The sequence below is a fragment of the Pristiophorus japonicus genome, chromosome 6, assembly GCF_044704955.1.
Source record: "Pristiophorus japonicus isolate sPriJap1 chromosome 6, sPriJap1.hap1, whole genome shotgun sequence".
Taxonomy (NCBI): Eukaryota; Metazoa; Chordata; class Chondrichthyes; family Pristiophoridae; genus Pristiophorus; species Pristiophorus japonicus.
The window spans coordinates 159,013,488-159,033,519 of NC_091982.1; the positions used below are offsets into that span (position 1 = coordinate 159,013,488).

The 20,032-nt window shown below is 45.4% G+C and overlaps 1 protein-coding gene across 1 annotated transcript in view; it reads right to left on the minus strand.

Moving 5' to 3' along the window:
• The window catches only part of inpp5d (inositol polyphosphate-5-phosphatase D), a 221,667-nt gene that overhangs the window by 187,826 nt on the left and 13,809 nt on the right, over positions 1-20,032 (minus strand). Inside the window, exon 2 of the mRNA XM_070882224.1 lies at positions 4,596-4,659. Coding sequence (XP_070738325.1) covers positions 4,596-4,659 — 64 coding nt within the window. The remainder of the gene's footprint in view (positions 1-4,595; positions 4,660-20,032) is intronic.

Here is a 20,032-nt window from a genome sequence, read left to right on the forward strand (position 1 = left end):
ACGAAAAGGAGGTGGGGTAGCTCTGTTAATAAAGGATGAGATCAGTGCATTAGTGAGAAATGATATTGGCTCAGAAGATCAAGATGTTGAATCAGTTTGGGTGGAAATAAGGAATAATAAGGCGAAAAAGTCACTGGTGGGCATAGTCTATAGGCCCCCTAACAGTAGCTACACTGTTAGATGGAGTATAAATCAAGAAATAATGGAGGCTTATAAAAAAGGAACGGTAATAATTATGGGAGATTTTAACCTTCACATTGATTGGACAAAGCAAATTGGCCAGGGTAGCCTTGAGGAAGAGTTCATAGAGTGTATCCGGGATAGTTTCCTTGAACAGTACATTGCGTACCCAACCAAGAAGCAGGTTATCTTAGATCTTAGATTAATAAACGATCTCCAAGTAAAGGATCCTCTAGGAATGAGTGACCATAACATGGTTGAATTTCAAATTCAGTTGATGGGTGAGAAAGTTGGATCTCTAACCAGGGTCCTAAGCTCAAATAAAGGAGACTACAAAGATATGAAGGCAGAGTTGGCTAAAGTGAACTGGGAAAATAGATTACAGAATGGGACGGTTGATGAGCAGTGGCAGACATTTAAGGAGCTAGTTCATAACTCTCAAGAAAAATATATCCCAATGAGAAGGAAAGGCTGTAAGAGAAGGGATAATCATCCGTGGCTAACTAAGGAAGTAAGAGCTGGCATCAAATTGAAAACAAGGGCATACAATGTGGCCAAGACTATTGGGAGGCCAGAGAATTGGGAAACTTTTAAAAGCCAGCAAAGAAAACTAAAAAAATGATAAAAGAGAGGGAAGATAGATTATGAAAGTAAACTAGCCTGAAATATAAAAACATAGTAAGAGTTTCTACAGGTACATAAAAAGGAAAAGAGTGGCTAAAGTAAATGTTAGTCCCCTAGAGGATGAGACTGGGGAATTAATAATGGAGAACAGGGAAATGGCAGAGACTTTGAACAAATATTTTTTATCGGTCTTCACAGTAGAAGACACTAAAAACATCCCAATAGGGGATAATCAAGGGGCTATAGGGAGGGAGGAACTTAATATAATCACTATCACTAACGAAGTAGTACTTTATAAAATAATGGGATGAAAGGCAGACAAGTCCCATGGACCTGATGGCTTGCATCCTAGGCTCCTAAAAGAAGTGGCTGCAGAGATATTGGATGCATTGGTTGTAATCTACCAAAATTCCCTGGATTCTGGGGAGGTCCCAGCAGATTGCAAAACTGCAAATGTAACACCCCTATTTAAAAAAGGAAGCAGACAGAAAGCAGGAAAGTATAGACTGGTTAGCCTAACATCTGTCTTTGTGAAAATGCTGGAGTCCATTACTAAGGAAGCAGTACCAGGACATTTGGAAAAGCATAATTCAATCAAGCAAAGTCAGCATGGTTTTATGAAAGTGAAATCATGTTTGACAAATTTGCTGGAGCTCTTCGAAGATGTAATGACCAGGATGGATAAGAGGGAACCAGTGGATGCGGTGTATTTGGATTTCCAGAAGGCATTCGATAAGGTGCCACATAAAAGGTGACTGCACAAGATAAAAGTTCACGGGGTTGGGGGTAATATATTAGCATGGATTGAGGATTGGCAACAGAAAACAGAGAGTTGGGATAAATGGGTCATTTTCCGGTTGGCAAACAGTGACTAATGGGATCGGTGCTGGGTCCTCAACTATTTACAATCTATATTACTGACTTGGATGAAGGGACCGAGTGTAATGTAGCCAAGTTTGCTGATGATACAAAGATAGGTGGGAAAGCAATGCGTGAGGAGGACACAAAACATCTGCATAGACAGACTAAGTGAGTGAGCAAAAATTTGGCAAATGAAGTATAATGTAGAAAAATGTGAGGTTATCCACTTTGGAAGAAAAAATAGAAAAGCAGATTATAATTTAAATGGAGAAAAATTGTAAAGTGCCTCAGTTCTGAGGGACCCGGGGGTCCTTGTGCATGAAACACAAAAAGTGAGTATGCAGGTACAGCAAGTAATCAGGAACGCAAATAGAATGTTGGCCTTTATTGCAAGGGGGATGGAGTATAAAAGCAGAGAAGTCCTGCTACAACTGTACAGGGTATTGGTGAGGCCACATCTGGAGTACTGAGTGCAGTTTTGGTTTCCGTATTTAAGAAAGGATATACTTGCATTGGAGGTTGTTCAGAGAAGGTTCACTAGTTGATTTCGGAAATGAGGGGGGTTGATTAATGAAGATAGGTTGAGTATGTTGGGTCTATACTCATTGGAGTTCAGAAGAATGAGAGGTGATCTTATCGAAACATATAAGATAATGAGAGGGCTGGACAAGATGGATGCAGAGAGGATATTTCCACTGATAGGGGAAACTAAAACTAGAGGGCACTGTCTCGGAATAAGGGGCTGCCCATTTAAAATTGAGATGAGGAGGAATTTCTTCTCTCAGAGGGTTGTAAATCTATGGAATTCTCTTCCCCAGAGAGCTGTGGAGGCTGGGGCATTGAATATATTTAAGGCAGAGATAGACAAATTTTTGAGTGATAAGGGAATAAAGTGTTATGGGGAGCAGGCAGGGAAGTGGAACTGAGTCCATGATTAGATCAGCCATGATCTTATTAAATGGCGAAGCAGGCTCGAGAGGTCAAATGGCTTACTCCTGCTCCTATTTCTTATGTTCTTGTGTTCTTTTGTATACTGCTCAGTATCCTACGATTTAATGTATATTTCCTTCCCTTGTTAGCCCTCCCCATCCCAGTTCATGCCAGCACACTCCGCATCCCAAAATAAAGGCGTATAAATGGGCATTGAATTATGTCTGCATATGCTGATTCAATTATCCCTCTTCTTCCAGCCCTGCTTCACCTGAAGACTACACTTGCTCTTGATTTCCTGTGTCCAATGCCATGGGAGATTGACTCGTATATTATTTAAAATATTAAGTCAGAGAACTCTTCATGTCCACAAATGTTACTTAATGAATTTTCTCATGCTCTTCTGTCTACATTTACCATTGGAAATTGATATGTTAACATTTTTCATTCAATTCTGTATGTCAACCATCACATTGCATTTGCAGGCTCTGGCTACTAGGTGACTCTGTGGAGCGAGTTTCTGAAGTCTCTCTCCTAATTCCATCACCATCTTGTACATAAAAAAGGCATTTTCAACTTACCATGGGCAGCGCAACTGGCAATAATATATAAAAATTGGCTCAGTGGTAACACTCTTGCCTCTGAATCAGAAGGTTGTGGGTTCAAGCCATTTGCACGCACAATCTAGGCTGACACTCCAGTACTGTACTGAGGGAGTACTGCACTGTCAGAGGTGCCGTCTTATGGATGCGATGTTAAACCGATACCCCGTCTTCTCAGGTGGATATAAAAGATCGCATGGCACTACTTCGAAGAGGAGCAGGGGAATTTTCCCCAGTGACCTGGCCAATATTTATCCCTCAACCAACATAACTAAAACAGATTATCTGGTCATGATCAGGTTGCTCTTTGTGGTGTCTTGCAGTGTGGAAATCAGCTGATGCGTTTCCTACATTACAGCATTGACCACATTTCAAAATACTTAATTAGCTGTGAAGCCCTTTGAGACATTGAGGTTATGAAAGGTGCTATATAAATGCAAGTCTGTCTTTATTTTTAATTCTACGAACGGATGCTGCTGATGCCCATGAGAGCCCATTTGATGGGTGAGCAGCCCATAATTTTTTATCCAAATTTACCCTTATATGTTTCCTCAGAATCTACAGTTGAATATCACCGGACAAAATTTGCGGTGATTACGTTGCCATTATTCTCCGGCTTCCTCCCATAGGCTCATGCTGATGTCTGGTTCAATGGCCTGGCCTGCCCTCCTTCCACTATCTCATCCACGTGGTCATTCATTGTGTGTCGGCAAGACAGTGAATGTCATATATATATGTGTACTTCCCAACAAGCACCACTAGATCGCAATTAGATCCAAGATCAAAAGTGACCGGCCATTAACCTCCAGCTCTATCCCCATCTGGATGGAGGATCGAGCAAACCTTTTCCATTTCCTAATTTCTTGCATCCATGGATTCTGAAGTGAGCAGTTAAAGTGTGGATTGAGGAGAGCTCAAACAGCTCAAGCAGCTCCCTCCACATGCTGCACAATCTCGCCCATCATAGTTGCCACACAACCTCCAAAGGGACTCACACAACCTCAGAGAAATAACCAAAAAGATGATACTTCTCCTCAAGCCTTGCTTGATCAAGCAAAGCCCGAGGCCATCAACCCAACATCAGAGCCCACAATTCCAACTCTAGACATCGCACTCCATAACTGACTCATCCCCAATTCTAGCAAGGCAAGAGCCATATTCTACAGGATCCATCATCAGGTTCAGCTTTATCATTACTAGCCGCCAATTCAGCTCTTAAATACATATTTATTGACACCACATTGGTTGCTGACCATGAGAGTCTCGGCCAACATTTGGACTGATATACCTCTTTCTTAAGTCTTTCAAGTGATTCATAGTTCTGTTCTTCCAGGTTGACAGGGTCACAAGTTTTAATCGCAGCTCAGTGTTTCAAACATGGTTAAAGTGATCACCTACCTGAACAGACAACAAATTGTCATCATTTATAAAAATCCTGTAAGTGTAGATACAGTTTTCATACCTGGAAGAAAAGAGGAACAAAAAAGAAAATGAGAAAATTAAATCTGGTTTAAATGGATTATTTTCAATTACTTTTCAATGTCTGACCCACTGTACCACCCAGTCACAGAGTGTGAAAGGACAGTGTGTGACCCACTGTACCACCCAGTCCCAGAGTGTGAAAGGACAGTGTGTGACCCATTGTACCACCCAGTCCCAGAGTGTGAAAGGACAGTGTGTGAACCCTGTACCATCCTGACCCAGAGTGTGAAAGGACAGTGTGTGACTCACTGTACCAGCCAGTCCCAGAGTGTGAAAGGACAGTGTGTGGCCCACTGTACCACCCAGTCCCAGAGTGTGAAAGGACAATGTGTGACCCACTGTACCACCCAGGAACTTTACTCTTTAACTCACATGAATAATATCTGATCAGGGATTATTTGATGGGACAGTGTAGAGGGAGCTTTACTCTGTAGCTAATCTGTGCTGTACCTGACCTGGATCAGCACAATAAAAATAAAGCCACTTTGAGCTGAAACATATCGGACACCAGCTCAGACCTGGTACATATCTCTCAGCATCGCCACGTTTTGGACAGCTTCTTGTTTTACTGCAGAAACTGGCTTGAAACTGTCCGAACCCATTTCACCTGGCACTCTTAGAGGCAGCAGGCATCCGTCACACCATTCCAGGCTAGATTCAAATTCAGAAGCCTAAGAGCAACAGCGAAGATTTTGTCCAGATCCATGTCTGATTATTCTATGGGGGCCCCTCAATCCCATTCCTTCCAGATCCATGTCGGATTATTCTATTGGGGCCCATCAATCCTATTCCATCCAGAGTCCATGTCGGATTATTTTATGATTATTCTAATTGGGCCTATCAAATCCATTCCATCCAGATCCATGTCTGATTATTCTACTTGGGCTTATCAAATCCATTCAATCCAGATCCATGTCAGATTATTATATTGGGGCCCCTCAATCCCATTCTATCCATAGTCCATGTCGGATTATTTTATGATGGACTTCCTTCACATCAGCCATTGATCTCCTACTTTAGGAACACAGGTTGTTTTCCCCAGACCTCCCTTGACAAAGTCAAGGACTTCTATTAATATCTCTCTACACATTCAATGTTACTTCTCAACAGAGTTATCCTTTTTAAAGGTGTCAATTGACCCGAGTCAACTGCTTTCTCTGGGTGTCTATCCTCTCCACTGTCCTGTGGAAGTAAGCTTTTTTAAATCGCTAACATTTTCTCAAAGCCTGTGAATTTACTTTTGCCCAATCATGGGTGGTCCCTCGAAACGAGGATGACTTACTTCCACGTCAAAAAAGGATGAGTTCACAGGTGTTTCGAATGAAGGACCCAAACTACATCCTCAAGGGTGGAAGATGCCTGTGCCTGGATGTTTTTAACGTGGGGTAGCCATTGCACACCAGCCATCACATGGGCTTGACAGAGCTAGGTCTTGGCCCAGTGGCAAGGATTAACCAAGACGACTGGAGACCAGCTCTGTTGCATGGACCTAGTGTGCATGCATATCGCAGTGTGGGTTGGCCCGTGCTGCCCCTGGGTCCCTGTCCCCTAACTCATGCCTCCCCTGGGCCCCAATCACGTCCCTCTACAGTCTCTTGCCGCTCCTTCGCCGCGACCTCGCAGCTCCTGCTGTATCTGCCCATGCTCCAATCACCGACCTGAAACTTGATGACATCACTCTCCGCTGCCGTCGCCCTCCTGCACCAGCTGGCGCTGCTCCCTGAAATGGCATACCTCCACGCTGCTCCCAGGCGCCGCACCTCCGCTCCTTTTATGGCCCCAACATGTGTTCTCACGCAGGTCGGGGCCTCCACACTATTTTGCCCAATAGTCCTGTGCTCATTGTCCAAGTTAAAGAGCTTTTTTACTTCCTCCTTATCTCTAACTTTCACTATTTTTGTTTTCTTCTTTTTTCCACAAAAGTTAGTTTAGTTGTTTGAGCCTTTCTTTTTAATATAGTACCTGCAGGCCTGGAATAATTTTGCTCACTGTTCCCTGAAATCTTTCTAAAGCACCTAGATCGATTTCAAAGCAGAGTGACCAAAAACATAATCAGCATTGGTCTGGGATAACCTCTTCTGACCTGCCGTGCTCTTCAGTAAAGAAAAAAGTTTAATTTATACAGCACTTTTCACAACCTCGGGCCATCCAAAAGCTCTTTACAGCCAATGAAGTACTTTAGAACAGTAGTAACTGTTATAATGTAGGAAATATGGCAGCCAATTTGTACACAGGAAAGTCCCACAAATAGCAATGAGATAATGACCAAATAATCTGTTTCAGTGATCTTGGTAGTGGAATACATATTCATCATCATAGGCAGTCCCTCGGAATCGAGGAAAACTTGCTCCCACTCTAAAAATGAGTCCTTAGGTGACTGAACAGTCCAATACGAGAACCACAGACTCTGTCACAGGTGGGACAGATAGTCGTTGAGGGAAGGGGTGGGTGGAACTGGTTTGTCGCACGCTCTTTCCACTGCCTGCGCTTGATTTCTGCACGCTCTCGGCGATGAGACTCGAGGTGCTCAGCGCCTTCCCAGATGCACTTCCTCCACTTAAGACGGTCTTTGGCCAGGGACTCCCAGGTGTCAGTGAGGATGTTGCACTTTATCAGGGAGGCTTTGAGGGTGTCCTTGTAACGTTTCCTCTGCCCACCTTTGGTTCATTTGCCGTAAAGGAGTTCTGAGTAGAGCGCTTGCTTTGGGAGTCTCGTGTCTGGCGTGCTGACAATGTGGCCTGCCCAGCGGAGCTGATCGCGTGTGGTCAGTGCTTCAATGCTGGGGATGTTGGCCTGGTCGAGGACGCTAATATTGGTACGTCTGTCCTCCCAGGGGACCTGCAGGATCTTGCAGAGACATAATGGCAGGACATCAGAGAGACTGCCCCTGCTCCTCTTTGGATAGTGGCATGGAATCTATTATGTCCACCTGAGAGAGCAGATGGGGCCTCGATTTAACGTTTCATCTGAAAGACGGCGTCTCGGACAGCAAACCACTCCTTCAGCAATGCACTTATTTTGAATTCTCTAGCATAAAGGTTGTTTTGGAAAATGTTGGAAAGTTCCATTCAAATAAACAACAGGTGAGCAATAAATACACCAACAATTAATTTTCCAGACTGTAATGAGGTAGATGTATTGGAACAAAAGCTAAAGAAATTCCGACAGGATCTTAATCCCAAACAGAATCCTTTTAGAGCGAGGCTGCCCGGACCTTGTACATGTGTGGAACATGAGATGGTCATGTACACAAATCATAGAAAGTTATTATGCAGCTACAGCAAGCAATTAGGAAGGCAAATGGTATATTAGCCTTTATTGCAAGGGGGTTGCAGTTTAAGAGTAAGGAAGTCTTGCTACAATTATTCAGGGCTTTGGTGAGACCACACCCGGAGCAGTGTGTATGGTTTTGATCTTCTTACCTAAGGAAGAATATATTTGCCTTCAATGAACTTCAGAACATAATTAGAAGCAGGAGTAGGCCATACGGCCCCTCGAGCCTGCTCTGCCATTCAATAAGATCATGGCTGATCTTTGACCTCAACTCCACTTTCCTGCCTGATCCCCATATCCCACGATTCCCCTAGAGACCAAAAATGTATCTATCTCCACCTTGAATATACTCAACGACTCAGCATCCACGGCCTTTTGGATAGAAACTTCCAAAGATTCTGAACCCTCTGAGTGAAGAAATTTCTCCTCATCTCAGTCTTAAATGGCCGTCCCTTATTGTGAGATTATACCCCTTAGTTCTCGACTCTCCAGCCAGGGGAAACAACCTCTACCTTGTCAATCCCCCTCAAAATCTTATATGTTTCAATGAGATCACCTCTCATTCTTCTAAACTCCAGAGAGTATAGGTCCAATCTACTCAATCTTTCCTCACAGGTCAACCTTCTCAGCCCATGGATCAAACTAGTGAACCTTTGTTGAACCGCTTCTAAGGCATGTATGTCCTTTCTCAGATAAAGAGACCAAAACTGTGTAGTACTCCAGGGTGTGGTCGCACCAAAGCCCTATACAATTTATACTAAGACTTCCTTACTTTTGTACTCCAACCCCCTTGCAATAAAGGCCAACATGCCATTTGCCTTCCTAATTGCTTGCTGTACCTGCATGCTAACTTTCTGTATTTCCTGTATGAGGACACCTAAATTTCTCTGAACACCAAGGTTCCCTAGATTGATTCCTGGGCTGAGGGTACTGTTCTGTGAGGAGAGACTGAGTAGATTGGGCCTCTACTCTCTGGGGTTTAGAAGAAAGAGAGGTAATCTAATTGAAACACATATAAAATTCTTAGAGGGCTTGACAGGGTGGATGCAGAGAGGCGGTTTCCCCCTGTGGTGCTCAGTCGTTGAGTATATTCAAGACTGAGAGAGATAGATTTTTGGGCACTATGGGAATCAAGGGATATGGGGATATGGTGCGAAAGTGGAGTTGATATAAAAGTTCAGCCATGATCTTAGTGAATGGCGGAGCAAGATCAAGGGGCCGTATGGACAACGTCTGCTCCTATTTCTTAAGTTCTTAAATATATATTAAATATGGAGCTCTTTCCACATCAAAGCAGTGTTACTGATAAGATTAGATCAAAATGATCTGTTCTAGTTGTGTTTAACAGGCTTAAGATCAAGGCAGAACTGAATCCAAGGACTAGCATGATCTCAAATACCAAAGCTTGAAACTACAGCTGCTCAATCACATCATCTACATCCTAAGGCCTAACTATGGTCACTTCCTGGTCAGTGGATATTACTTTATCCAAAACACTCATCAGTTTTCAGCAGTATACACACTCCCAGGTAACAGCACTCACTTTCATTTGTACCATTTTGCTGCATTTAATTGTAATAGCAGACACTCTTAAAAAAATAAACTGACTGATACGATTATTATGGAATTTCTTTAATTCCCTCTCACAGTCTCATTCCTATCCATGCCCAATGAGACAGTTCCATTCCCTCTCACAGGTCCAGCCAGCAAGGGTTGAATGGGACAATGAAACATGAAACTCGTAATTTTTTTGTAAAATCACTGACAACGAATCATTAACTGTCTAGGCAATGTAACAGTGCTTCTGCACCAGAGTTTGCACGTTTTTGGCTATTGCTTGATTAGTGCATTGAGTAAAGAAATTGCTTTGGTTGCCATGGAAACGCCCTCACATTTAGCCACCAGGATGAAAAAAAAATCTGCTCCTGAGTAATGAGATGTAGCACAAGGATTAATAAATACATGAACCCAAAGATCAGTCTGATCCCCTTTCCAGGACATATTGAGGGTAAAGAGCAGAGAGTTGGGATAAATGGTTCATTCTCGGGTTGGCAATTAGTAACGAGTGGGGTGCCACAGGGATCAGTGCTGGGAACCCAACTATTTACAATCTATATTAATGACTTGGAAGAAGGGACTGAGTGTAACGTAGCAAAGTTTGCTGACGATACAAAGATGGGAGGAAAAGCAATGAGTGAGGAGGACACAAAAAATCTGCAAAAGGACATAGGCTAAATGAGTAGGCAAAAATTTGGCTGATGGAGTATAATGTTTGAAAGTGTGAGGTCATGAACTTTGGCAGAAAAAAAATCAAAGAGCAAGTTATTATTTAAATGGAGAAAGATTGCAAAGTGCTGCAGTGGGACCTGGGAGTACTTGTGCATGAAACACAAAAGGATAGTATGCAGGTACAGCAAGTGATCAGGAAGGCCAATGGAATCTTGGCCTTTATTGCAAAGGGGATGAAGTATAAAAGCAGGGAAGTCTTGCTACAGTTATACAGGGTATTGGTGAGGCCACACCTGGAATACTGCGTGCAGTTTTGGTTTCCATATTTACGAAAGGATATACTTGCTTTGGAGGCAGTTCAGAGAAGGTTCACTAGGTTGATTCCGGGGATGAGGGGCGTTATGTATGCAACACCTTGTAAGCAGCATTCTACCGCTACCAGAGGGCGCATCTGTTGGAGTCCCAAGGGATCCCAGCATCCTTTGGGAGCACTGCATATAAGCAGGCTTCCAATGCTGAGTCAGAATAAAGAGACTAAGGTCACACTTACTCAAGTCTAGGGTACTCAGTCACATTGCTTTATTTGAGACATAACAACTGGCGATGAGGATGGGATAATGAACCATGATGCGAAAATGCAGAGAACTGTTGGTATCCTGCAGAAATTCTCAGAAGGTGACGATTGGGAAGCCTTCATGGAGCGACTCGACCAATACTTCGTGGCCAACGAGCTGGAAGTGAATGAGAACGATGCCAAACGAAGGGCGATCCTCCTCACTGTCTGCGGGACAACAACCTATTGCCTCATGAAGAATCTTCTTGCTCCGGTGAAACCAACAACCAAATCGTATGAAGAACTGTGTACGCTCGTCCGGGAGCACCTAAATCCAAAGGAGAGCGTTCTGATGGCAAGGTATCGATTTTATACATGTCAACGGTCTAAAGGCCAGGAAGTGGCGAGCTACGTTGCCGAACTAAGGAGCCTTGCAGGACATTGCGAATTCGGTGGATTCCTGGAGCAAATGCTAAGAGACTTTTTTGTGCTTGGCATTGGCCATGAGGTTATCTTCACAAACTATTCACTGTTGAAACACCGAACCTGAGCAAAGCCATAACGATAGCCCAGGCATTTATGTCTACCAGCGATAACACCAAACAAATTTCACAGCATAAAGATGCATCGGCAGGTACAGTACACAAAGTAACGTCGTTTTCAGACAGGAATGAATATGGCAGAGCGTACATGCCTGCAGCTGCACGACCTCAGATGGCTCAGAATCCGCCATCAAGTGTGAACACCTTATTGGCGCTGCGGAGGTGATCATCGAGCCCATCAATGCCACTTCAAACACTATATGTGCAAAGGCTGTGGAACAATGGGACACCTCCAACAAATGTGCAGACGGACTGCAAACCCTGCAAACCACCACGTTGCAGAGAAAGACCGATCCATGGTGGATCAAACTGAACCAGAGAGTTGAACCGAGGAGGTAAAAGTGTACGGGGTATACACCTGTACCACGAAATATCCACCGATCATGTTAAAAGTTGAACTGAACGGAATTCCAGTATCCATGGAATTGGACACGGGTGCAAGTCAGTCTATCATGAGCATAAAGGCCTTCAAGAGGCTATGGTGCAACAAGACACAAAGGCCCAAGCCTGCACCACCATTCAATAAGATCATGGCTGATCCTTCACCTCAGTACCCCTTTCCTGCTTTCTCTCCATACCCCTTGATCCCTTTAACCGTAAGGGCCATATCTAACTCCCTCTTGAATATATCCAATGAACTGGCATCAACAACTCTCTGCGGTAGGGAATTCCACAAGTTAGCAACTCTCTGAGTGAAGAAGTTTCTCTTCGTCTCGGTCCTAAATAGCTTACCCCTTAGCCTTCGACTGTGTCCCCTGGTTCTGGACTTCCCCAACATCGGAAACATTCTTCCTGCATCTAACCTGTCCAATACCGGCCAGAATTTTATATGTTTCTATGAGATCCCCTCTCATCCTTCTAAACACCAGTGAATACAGGCCCAGTTGATCCAGTCTCTCCTCACATGTCAGTCCAGCCATCCCGGGAATCAGTCTGGTGAACCTTCGCTGCACTCCTTCAACAGCAAGAACATCCTTCCTCAGATTAGGAGATCAAAACTGAACACAATATTCCAGGTGAGGCCTCACCAAGGCCCTGTACAACTGCAGTAAGACCTCCCTGCTGCTATACTCAAATCCTCTCGCTATGAAGGCCAACATACCATTTGCCTTCTTCACCGCCTGCTGTACCTGCATGCCAACTTTCAATGACTGATGTACCATGACACCCAAGTCACTTTTCCTAATCTGCCGCCATTCAGATAATATTCTGCCTTTGTGTTTTTGCCACTAAAGTGGATAATCTCACATTTATCTACATGATACAGCATCTGCCATGCATTTGCCCACTCACCTAACCTGTCCAAGTCACTCTGCAGCCTCTTAGCATCCTCCTCACAGCTCACACCGCTGCCCAGTTTAGTGTCATCTGCAAACTTGGAGATATTACATTCAATTCCTTCATCTAAATCATTAATGTACATTGTAAATAGCTGGGGTCCCAGCACTGAACCCTGCGGCACCCCACTAGTCACTTCCTGCCATTCTGAAAAGGATCCATTCATCCCGACTCTCTGCTTCCTGTCTGCCAACCAGTACTCTATCCACTTCAGTACATTACCCCCAATACCATGTGCTTTAATTTTGCACACCAATCTCTTGTGTTGGACCTTGTCAAAAGCTTTTTGAAAGTCCAAATACAGCACATCCACTAGTTCTCCCTTGCCCAATCCTCAAAAAATTCCAGAGATTTGTCAAGCATGATTTCCCTTTCATAAATCCATGCTGACTTGGTCCGATCCTGTCACTGCTTTCCAAATGCATTGCTATTTCATCTTTAATAATTGATTCCAACATTTTCCCTACTACTGATGTCAGGCTAACCGGTCAAAAATTACCAGTTTTCTCTCCCCCTCCTTTTTTAAAAAGTGGTGTTACATTAGCTACCCTTATATATTACATTAACTACCCTTATTATACAAAAGCTTCTATAGATATGTGAAGAGAAAAAAATTAGTGAAGAAAAACGTAGGTCCCTTGCAGTCAGATTCAGGTGAATTTATAATGGGGAACAAAGAAATGGCAAATCAGTTGAACAAATACTTTACTTCTGTCTTCAGGAAGGAAGACACAAATAACCTTCTGGAAGTACTAGGGGACCGAGGGTCTAGTGAGAAAGAGGAACTGAAGGATATCTTTATTAGGCAGGAAATTGTATTAGGGAAATTGATAGGATTGAAGGCTGATAAATCCCCTATAAAGAGGGCTGGAAGAGCACTCCTGCTCCTCCTAATAAGGAAATTAAAGAAAGTGTTTAAAACTTACCTTTTTGGGCCTCTCCTGGCCCCGATCTACTTCCTCGCTGCATTGACCTGGCGGAAAACTCACTGCCACTTCCCGCTCAGGCCGTCAAAAAAATTGTAGTCGGGCCCTGATGATATCATCGGGACCTGATATGTACATGTTCAAAAGGACCCCGTCAACTTTGGGCAGGTCTCCTTGTTGCCTCCTCAGGAGAGCGGGTGAGTTCCAGGTGTTTCCAGGGTGGAGAAGTGGCCTGGGCGATTTTAACTGTCACCTGCCCAATTCCCTCTAGGTTGGGTAAGGTTAATTATTGGCCCTCAAGATTACATACTCAAGCTATTGGATTGGGGCTTGAATGAACAACATTTCTGACTCAGAGGTAAGCGTGCTATCACTGATATTGGAAAGTGTCTCCATATTGCTTTGGTGAAACATGACACAGTTCACATGATGTGTTAGCTGCAGCTCAGTGGTAGCATCATTGCGACTGAGTCAGAAGGTTGTGGGTTAAAGCCGCACTCCAGGGTCTAGAGCACATAACCTCGACCGACAGTCCCAATGCAGTACAAATGGAGTGCTGCACTATCAGAGATGAAGTCTTTTGGATGAAACGTTAAACCAAGGCCCCATCTGCTCTCTCAGATGGATATCAAAGATCCCATGCCATTATTTCGGTGTAGAGCAGGGGAGTTCTCCCGGTGTCCTGGCCAATATTTATCCCTTAAGTAACATCAATAAAGCAGATTATCTGGTCATTATCACATTGCTGCTTGTAACAAATTGGCTGCCGCCATTTCCTATATTACAACAGTGATTACACTTAAAAAATACTTAACTGGCTGAAAATTGCTGAGGCTGTGAAAGGAGCTTTATTTCTTTAGGCATACAAATGATTCACCCCATCAAGAAGAGGCACAGGAGAATAAAGAGAAAAATATAAAACAGGAATGCCAGAATACAGTTTAGGAAAATACAGTAGCAGGAATACCTACTATTAACAGCTTTTCTTGAAAGATTGTGGAACATTCTGTGTCAGTGCTGTTTGTTATTTTATAAACTCAAGGTGCAGGGAGGATTAGATGGTGGATGAAGATACATAAGAAACATAAGAACATAAGAAATAGGAACAGGAGTAGGCCATAAGTGCCCTCGAGCCTGCTCCGCTATTCAATATGATCATGGCTGATCTGATCATGGACTCAGCTCCACTTCCCTGCCCGCTCCCCATAACCCCTTATCCCTTTATCGTTTAAGAACCTGTCTATTTCTGTCTTAAATGTATTTAATGTCCCAGCTTCCACAGCTTTCTGAGGTAGCGAATTCCACAGATCCACAACCCTCTGAGAGAAGAAATTTCTCCTCTTCTCAGTTCTAAATGGACGGCCCCTTATTCTAAGATCATGCCCTCTAGTTCTAGTCTCCCCCACCAGTGAAAACATCCTCTCTGCAACCACCTTGTCAAGCCCCCTCATAATCTTATATGTTTCTATAAGATCACCTCTCATTCTTCTGAATTCCAATAAGTAGAGGCCCAGCCTACTCAACCTTTCCTCATAACTCAACCCCCTCATCCCCAGGATCAACCAAATGAACTTCTCTGAACTGCCTCCAAAGTAAGTATATCCTTTCGTAAATATGGAAACCAAAACTGCACGCAGTATTCCAGGTGTGGCCTCACCAATATCCTGTACAGCTGTAACAAGACTTCCCTGCTTTTATACTCCATCCCCTTTGCTATAAAGGTCAAGATTCCATTGGCCTTCCTGATCACTTGCTGTACCTGCATACTATCCTTCTGTGTTTCATGCACAAGTACCCCCAGGTCCCGCTGTACTGCAGCACTTTGCAATCTTTCTCCATTTAAATAATAACTTGCTCTCATTGTAAAGAGTATTAAATTGAAGGCTTTGGGGGTCATTTTAACTTTGGGTGAGAGTGTAAAATGGGCCATATCGGAATTGGCTGCTTATTGGGGGAAAAACTGATTAACCCTCAAAAAGGGGATCGTGGTGCGCAATTTACACAAACCTGTTCATTGCATGGCAAAGTGTACATTAAATGAGTGCTTCCTGCTGCTTTACATTATTTCTGCATATAGTCTGCGTTACCCACCCTCTTAAAGGGGAGGTGCATTGTGGCTGCAACATGTGGTGGGAGTTTTTTCAGAAGCTAAGATGGCTGAACTTGTGAGAGAGCGTGCACCAAGGTGTACCAATAATGCACTAGAGGTCTTCGTGGAAGAGGTGGAAAGGCGAAGAGATGTCCTGTATCAGCAGCGGGGCAGGAAGCCCTCCAGACGGATGCACAGGAGGCAGTGGGAAGAAGTAATGACGGAGGTCAATGCCACGAGTGTTACTTCAAGCACAGGGATACAGTGCAGCAAGACGTTTAATGATCTGGCACGAGTTGTCAAGGTGAGTGAATTCATCTTCAAATGGCACCACTAGCCTCATCCACTGTTCAATTCACTACATTCCGATCACCCACCTACCAACAATCTCTGACCATCAGCACTCAACTCTAACATTCATCTGCTTTACCTCACCCTCGCACACTTAGCACTGTTGCAAGCCTCGCACCCACAACTCATAGCTCACACACACTGGCAGCTATTCAACCATCACAGCTACATCACCCAAATATATTTCCGGACATTCAATGACACACTCACTCTTTCTTGCAGGAGAAGGTGGCGCACAAGAGCAGGCAGCAACAAAGAACTGGAGAAGGACAAGCGTGCCTGCATGTTCGAACCCCCATCGAGGAGACAATGCTGGCCATCATGGAAGGGGCATCACTGAGGCCCTGGTCACTGGAAGGGCTGAAGGGATCAATGATAAGGGTTTCCGCATACCTAATTCTCCTTCTCATATCCCTCATCCCACAATCTCTTCTGACTTACAAGCTGCAGATGGTGTAAACATGCACCTCCTACTTTCTCCTCTCCCCTCACCACCACCCCACCCTTCTCCCTTTTTCATTTCAAATCATCATCATATCATCATAGGCAGTCCCTTGAAATCGAGGAAGACTTGCTTCCACTCTAAAAGTGAGTTCTCAGGTGACTGTACAGTCCAATATGGGAATTACAGTCTCTGTCACAGGTGGGGCAGAAGGTGGTTGAAGGAAAGGGTGGGTGGAGAGTCTGGTTTGCCGCACGCTCCTGCCGCTGCCTGTGCTTGTCCTCCGCACGCTCTCGGCGATGAGACTCGAGGTGCTCAACGCCCTCCCGGATGCTCTTCCTCCAGTTTGGGCGGTCTTGGGCCAGGGACTCCCAGGTGTCAGTGGGGATGTTGCACTTTATCAGGGAGGCTTTGTGAGTGTCCTTGAAACATTTCTTCTGCCCACCTGGGGATCGCTTGCCATGTAGGAGTTCCGAGTAGAGCGCTTGCTTTGGGAATCTCGTGTCGGGCATGCGAACAATATGGCTCGCCCAACGGAGCTGGTCGAGTGTAGTCAGTGCTTTGATGCTGGGGATGTTGGCCTGATTGAGAACACTGACATTGGTGCGTCGATCCTCCCAGTGGATTTGCAGGATCTTGTGGAGGCAATGCTGGTGGTATTTCTCCAAGAATTGAGGTGTCCACTGTATATGGTCCATGTCTCTGAGCCATATAGGAGGGCGGCTATCACTACTGCCCTTTAGACCATAAACTTGGTGGCAGATTTGAGGTCCTGGTCTTCAAACACTCTCTTCCTCAGGTGACCGAAAGCTGCGCTGGCACACTGGAGGCACTGTTGGACCTTGTCGTCGATGTCCGCCCTTGCTGATAGTAGGTTCCCGAGGTATGCAAAATGGTCTATGTTGTCCAAGGCCTCGCCATGGATTTTGATGACTGGGGGGCAGTGCTATGTGGTGGGGTCAGGTTGGTGGAGGACCTTTGACTTCTGGATGTTGATTATAAAGCCCATGCTTTTGTATGCCTCGGTGAAGATGTTAACGATGGCTTGGAGTTTGGCCTCTGAATGTGCGCAGACAAAAGCATAATTTGCGTACTGTCGTTTGATGACAGAGGATGGCATGGCCTTGGATCTAGCTTGGAGACATTGAAGGTTGAACAGGTTCCCATTGGTTCTATAGTTTAGTTCCACTCCAGCAGGGAGCTTGTTGAGAGTGAGATGGAGCATTGCATCAAGTAAGATTGAGAAAAGCGTTGGCTCGATGACGCAGCCCTGCTTGACTCCGGTCCGGATGTTGATTGGGTCTGTGGTGGATCCATTGGTCAGGATCACGGTTTGCATGTTGTCACGGAGCAGGCAGAGGATGGTGACAAACCTTTGGAGGTAGCCGAAAGAGAGGAGGATGCTCCATAGTCCCTCGCGGCTGACAATGTCAAAGGCCTTTGTAAGGTCAAAGAAGGCCATGTACAAGGGTCGGTACTGTTCCCTGCATTTCTCTTGTAGTTGTTGCGCTGTGAAGATCGTGTCCGTGTATCCCTTAGTGGATGGAATCCACATTGTGACTCTGGGAGGAGTTCCTCAGCCACAGGGAGAAGACGGTTGAGGAGGATTCTAGCGATGACTTTCCCAGTGGCTGACAGCAGGGAGAGTCCTCTGTAGTTGCCGCAGTCAGACTTGTCCCCTTTTTTGAAGATGGTCATAATTATGGCATCTCTGAGATCTCCCGGTATGCTCTATTCCTTCCAGATAAGAGAGATGAGGTCATGCATTCATGCCAATAGTGCTTCTCCGCCATACTTTAGTGCCTCAGCGGGGATTCCATTTGCTCCCGATGCCTTGTTGTTCTTGAGCTGACGGATGATCTTTTCTACCTCGTGCAGGGCTGGGGTTTTGCTGAGATGGTGGCGGGTTGCATGCTGCGGGATGGAGTCGAGGACACTCGAGTCAAAGGCAGAGTTTCGATTAAGAAGATCTTTGAAGTGCTCCTTCCAGCGGGCCCTGACTGCCTCGGTGTCCTTAATGAGTTCTTGGCCAGCAGTGGGGTGGGGCCTTGGGTACTTGGGCAGTAGGTGGACTTAACTGCGGTGAAGAATCCTCACACATCATGGCTATCGGCCAGCTGCTGGATCTCCTGTTCTTTCTCCATCCACCATCTATTCTTTAGGTCACGGGTTTTTTGCTGGATCTTGGCCTTCAGCCGTCTGTAGAGCTGCTTTGCTGCTCCCAAGTTGAGTTGCTGCTTTAAGTTCAAAAATGCCCTGCACTTGCGGTTTATTAGTTTCTGGATCTCCTGGCAAGATAGCGGATGGGATGGTAGCTCCTAGGGAGCTCTCCCTGAACAAATTTCCCTCTGGCCATCTGCTGCCATCCTTCATTCTTCTCTCCCCCAATCTCTCCCCTCCCACTGTTTAAGCTCCCCTGGTCCCCTGGCCCTAATAGTGGGTGCATTTCCTCATTTCAAATACCCAAGAACTGGAGCCTTCCCAGTCAGTGAAGGAAGAGGAAAAAGACAGTGAAGATGAAGAGATGCCATCACTCGATTTTACACTCGCAGCCACCAGCTCAGATATTGACAATGCGGATATCTTAGAGGTTAGGATAGAGGAGGGATCTGCACGCAGTGAGACAGTGGTGCCTGATGAGATGGTCGCAGGGCAAGGTTGTCCACCAGTTCTGCAGCAAAGGAGTCAAATAGGGACTTCGACGGGCCAGGCTACAAGAGAAAGCTGATGGGTCTACACACCCAAATGTTTAGTGCACTGGAAATCCTGTGCTCAATGTCCAGCACCAACCTGGCACAGGGCTTTTCGCAGAGCTTGGAGCCCATCCTTTCCAACATGGAATGGGTGGTCACCTCCATCAGCACACCTGTAGAACCCACCATGATGCAGCACCTGATGGCTGATGTCACAGCTTCCATTGCAGCACAAACAGCTTCCACCAAAGGTCTACGTGCTGCAATGTAAGCTCAGACTGCTTCCATCACGGCTCTGGATACCACTTCATGGGCCACCCCGACCTGCGAGAGGACACCACCGCAGGTCGGGAGGATAAAAGAGCTGGAGCACAGGCCCTATCATGAGCATACCACTACAAATTCCAGCATGAACCGTTCCAAGTATGCAACAACTGCAAGGTGGGCAACTGGGTGACATCATCAAGGCCCAGTTCACCATTTGGAGCGTGAGCTGAAATATCGGCGAGGCCCAGGCGCAGCGGAGGAGAGAGAAGGACGGGGCAGATGAGCGGCGAGAGATCGTGGCGGAGGTGCGGTGAATGATTGAGGCGGAGGATCGGTGAGAGATCGTGGTTGAGATGTGACAAGAGATGAATGCCGAGAGATCGTGGCGGAGGCGTGGCGAATGTTTGGTGCAGAGGTGCGGTGAGAGATCGTGGCGGAAGTGCGGCAAATGCTTGTGGCGGAGGAGCAGTGAGACAGCAGTGGCGAGAGATCGTGGCGGAGGTGTGGCAAATGAAGGTGCGGGGCCCAGAAGAGCCGAGGGCCCAGGGGCAGCACGGGCCAGCCCACACTGCGATATGTGTGCACACTAA